The 4,672-nt window shown below is 40.8% G+C and overlaps 1 protein-coding gene across 6 annotated transcripts; it reads left to right on the top strand.

Moving 5' to 3' along the window:
- Window positions 29-4,672, top strand: LOC105170686 (interactor of constitutive active ROPs 3; the record flags this gene model as incomplete). Of its 6 annotated transcripts, none has more annotated exon segments than XM_011091559.2 (4): window positions 29-241; window positions 1,641-1,751; window positions 2,727-2,979; window positions 3,235-4,672. In XM_011091559.2, coding segments are annotated over 3 exon segments (1,711 nt in total), but the record flags the coding sequence as incomplete, so codon positions are not given.

Here is a 4,672-nt window from a genome sequence, read left to right as displayed (position 1 = left end):
AAGTCTCCACGGTCGTCTATCCCCATGCTTTTGTCTTTACCAATCTAATCAATAAACACTCACCCACTACTTGAAAAACCAGGCGCACAGCAAAGAATATCAAGAGTAGCAGTTGGGCCTCGAAAGCAGAGCTTTTTCCAGTCCAACAATGGCTGCTTCTTTTCTCTTCTCTTAATGGTTCAAAATTCTTGTACACCCTTCCAACATTAAGTGCTGTCTTTCTTCTTTAAGGTTTTTATTGGTAAGAAGCACGCACATTGCATTAATCTTCTGCTCTCTCCTTTGTTTACCCTTTTATCTTCTTGAAACCAGCGAACTATTTAAGTGCACAACTTCCCATTTTGGGTGTTTCATCCTCAGTCCCTTTGGTCTACCGAAAAATGTTTCAAAACACTGATGTTTTCAAGCTTACCTCAACTGAAAAGAGAGGGTAAATAGGAAATGCAGCTGCATTTTGAGTTACATTCTGTGGGTTTGAAGTATTATTGTGTTTCTGAAGAAATCTTCCTTTGTTTTTGTTGGTGGGGTGGGGGTGGGGGTGGTGGATTCTGCTCACCGGATGTAGAATTTGATGATAATAGTTATCTTGTTTTACTTCTTTTCTGATTCTTGTATGGTTCTTCTTTTCTTTTCACTTTTTATTTCTTGTACAAGACATTAGACAACAGTGTCTACTTCATAGCCTGATACCACTTGAGCTGCACCAGCCGCTTTATGGGCATTGTTTGAAAGCAAATTCTACATCTCAGAAAGTCTGACTTCCCTTTTCATCTTTTTAGTTTTCTTTTTGTGTTCTCTCTTTTGGTAGTATGTCTTCTTTCCTTTGGTTGTTTGTGCCAATTATTTCTTGCCAAGATGCTTGCTTTCTTCTTGAACGCTCCAGTGTGTGTAACTCTGAGTGGAAATGACAAAGTTTAGTTCCTTGTTGGATATCTGAATCTGCATTTCAAAGGGTTGTAACGTGTTCTTGTTTGGTTTTCTCTTCACTTAGTAGTTAGTACGAATATTAACATTTCTTTTGTTCTTAATAATGTCAATCTTGCTTAGTTTGCACAAGTGGAAGTGGCATTTGACTGTTGTCAGCTGCATTCTTGTTATTCTTCTGCAAACTTTAGTTTTTTAAGCCAAAAACTCCCAGAACACCACAAATCTCGGCTAGAATGGAGGGTTCTTTAAGTTGTCAAAACTGCCCCTTGATGATTGGCCATTTTCTTGCTGTCCCCACTTGCTTCCCCTTGACCAAAATCATGCCTTGGGGGGTGGGGGTGGGGGGGATAACTATCATTTTTCAAATGGTCCTCCCTTTATATAGCTGTGAGTACCTCGTGACTTCATTTATACTCTATATCAACCACGCCTGGAGTTCTTGATACTTAGTTCCGCAGAAAGGAGATATTTATTTTACTCATTCTTGATTAGACACTAGGACGAGGGAGTATACATATATCATGTTCTTTGCTTATTATATCTGCGTGATTGGATTTAATGTCTTGGTATCGGTTGTATGACTAGGTACAGTTGATCATGATGCCTGTCCTGAATGACCTGTTGGACGCTCCTTGTGCATTTAATTTCATTGGATTCCCACCATGTTTCTCTTATCTTTTCACTGGCCCTTAGCTTGTGTTATTTTGCTGCAGTGTTGCAGGTCTTCTGGGGAGCAGGACGCATTTAAGTAGCTCATATCTTCACAACCCATAATTTACTTTGTGGCCAGACAGTAGTTAAGATATGCAGACTCCTAAAGCAAGGTAACCTTCTTAGTTCTGTAGAATTGTTCAAGCTTTCTGGGAATGTTCATAAATTTCACTTAAATTTCTTTCAGGCAAGTTATGGATTTTATTAGACAGGTCCGGTCAGTATAAATTCTTGAGAAAGGGTCAGATATTGGGTTGATATGTTGTGAATCTTATGGCTATGCATTGAAGATCTTTTTGTCTGTTAAATCCCGGAAAGCTCCATTATCTCTGGGATTCCTGGTTACTCTAAAAGATTGTTCCAAGAAACTGATTGAGCTCTGTGTCTCAAAGTTTAAACCTGGCCATTTTCGTTTTCTTCCATTGAAATCAGATCTCGCTTGCCTGTACCTACGCCCCACGCCCTGGAACTAGTATTAATGTTGGAGGTTTATTTTAGTTTCTCTTTACAGCATCCATCAATAATTGTGGGAATTTATTATTTCGTTCTATATTAGAGCTGCTAGAGCTGCTGTTCCGAAAAGCTTTCTTTCTAGTTATGCTGCCTAGTATCTCAGTGTACATAGCACTGTTCTTCCTTGGCTTATTTGTGCTATGGGACTGAGATCTCAGTTTTATCATACTTGCAAACATGAATAATGATGCATACTGATAATGAGTTTTGATCAAGATATTATTTGCATTTCCTTTGTTATGGAACTACAGCTAGTCAAAGAAGTTATATGGTTCTTCTATTATGTTTAGAAAGGGTTGTGGTTCTGTGAAATTGATATTTTGTTATTGTTTCGTAGTTCCGTAGACAAAAACGGTAGCCTTATATTTTTCTGACATTCGCTTTGCCGTTCGTAGCATAACCATTTTTGGCTCATTTGTAATCCATCCAAATGAGTGACAAAGTTGATTGCTTAGTATAACTTTAGAGGCTTCATGGGATTTGTACATGGTTACTGCCCTACTTTAGTTATGATAGTCTCTGAACTTTTCTACATTTTCAACTGTTTAAGCATTCTTTAATTTCAATGAGTGCAGAACCAGTTCCTCTGGTGCGCCCCAAAAGAACTCTCCTCGATCTATTTCCTCAGAGGCAACGCAGAAGAACTCCCCTCAAGCTGCTTCCTCGGAAGCATCCCAAAAATTTTCTCCTCGAGTGGTGCGCCAGCTCAAGACAAGCCCGCGATATTCAGACCATACAGCATCTTCATCCAACCAAGTAAGTCGAGCACCAAAGGAGAAAAGTCCTAAAGTAGCTGATCACAGGTCTCCCAGAAGCCCAGCCTCTGAGGTACAATAAAGAAAAATTCTTCTTTTTCTGTCTTTTGCCTGTCCTAGTCCAGGATGGAATTTTGATCTGTTTACGTCTAAAGTATCGGTTGCCACTGTAATATGAAGTTCTTCTGTGATCTCCTACATCTCTTAAAGTTAGCATCACAGTAAAGTATCTTTTTTTAGCATAAATTTTGTAATTTGTTGCTTGATTGGTGAGCCCGCTACTGATTCTCGCATATTTACTAAGTAAATTTCTCGTTGCAACTTCCAGAAAAGGCGTCCAAGCAGAGTTTCTGAATTAGAATCTCAGGTTTCTCAGCTTGAGAATGATCTGAAAATTGTGAAGGATCGACTATGCTCAACTGAAGAACTGAAGAAGCAAGCCCAGAAAGATGCAGAGGAATCTAACCAACAGCTCTTGGCCCTCTCTTTGAAGCTTCAAGAGTCGCAGAAACAACTTCTAGAGCAGTCAGCTCCGAAGGAGGTCCTCTGTGAGATCACCGAAGAACGAGACGAGAAATTGCAATCTGAACTTGAGGCTATCCAGAAGCAGCACTCTAGTGATTCAGCTGCATTAGCATCTGCATTAGATGAGATCAAACAACTCAAAACCCAGCTTGAGATAGTAGCTGAATCTGAAGCTACCCATTCCAAGAATTCGGAAGCTGAACAAAACGAGCTCCATAAATTGAGAGAGAACTTGTCAAACACCCTTATGCTTGTGGAAGACATGAAAAACCAGCTCAGAGACAGCAAAGAATCAGAAACTCAGGCCCAGGCCCTAGTTGGAGAAACACTTGTTCAACTGGAAGCAGCGAAAAAGATGGTCGAAATGCTTAGGTCGGATGGATTAAAAGCCACGGAAGCATACAATTCAGTAGCTTCTGAGCTGGACCAGTCGAGGGCTCGAGTTAACTTTCTGGAAGAGCTTGTAAGCAAACTCAAGGCTGACATTCATACTGGTGGCAGCAAAGATTCTCTAAGTGAAGGTGACGACCTTAAGCAGAGAACTCAGGAGTCCTTAGAAATGGAGGTTAATTCTGTGAAAGTTGAAGTTGAACAACTAAGATCTGCTCTAGAAGCTGCTGAGATAAGATACAATGAAGAGCAAGCTCAAAGCGCAGAACAGATAAGAAATGCTCTTGAAATGGTAGAGAAGATAAAATCTGCATCAGGTCAGCGAGAGGCCGAGCTGGAGTCCGAGCTACGGAAATCTAAGTACGAAATTGAGGAGTTGAAGGCAAACCTAATGGATAAGGAAACTGAACTACAAGGTATCTGTGAAGAGAATGAGGGCCTTACCGTGAAGCTGGAAAATACTCTATCGGGCCAGGGGGAACATGAACTGGAAAAGAAGCTCCAGAAATCAAACGCAGAGATAGAAAATCTGAAAGTCCGTTTGATGGACAAAGAGACAGAGTGGCAACACATATCAGAGGAAAATGAAAAACTGAAGTTGGAGATAAAAGAAATGATCAAGGGCAAAGTAAGTGATGAAATTGTGTCCGACATTGAATCAGCAAGGGCTGCAGAGCGAGAGGCTCTTATGAAGATTGGTTACATGACGGAGGAAGTCGACAAGAGTAACAGAAAGGCAGCAAGGGTGGCGGAGCAGTTAGAGGCGGCACAAGCAGCAAATGCAGAGATGGAAGCTGAGTTAAGGAGGCTAAAAGTGCAGTCGGACCAGTGGAGGAAGGCTGCAGAGGCTG

Source organism: Sesamum indicum, linkage group LG9, assembly GCF_000512975.1.
Source record: "Sesamum indicum cultivar Zhongzhi No. 13 linkage group LG9, S_indicum_v1.0, whole genome shotgun sequence".
In the NCBI taxonomy this organism is placed as follows: domain Eukaryota; kingdom Viridiplantae; phylum Streptophyta; class Magnoliopsida; order Lamiales; family Pedaliaceae; genus Sesamum; species Sesamum indicum.
This window is presented reverse-complemented; position numbering and strand designations above follow the sequence as displayed.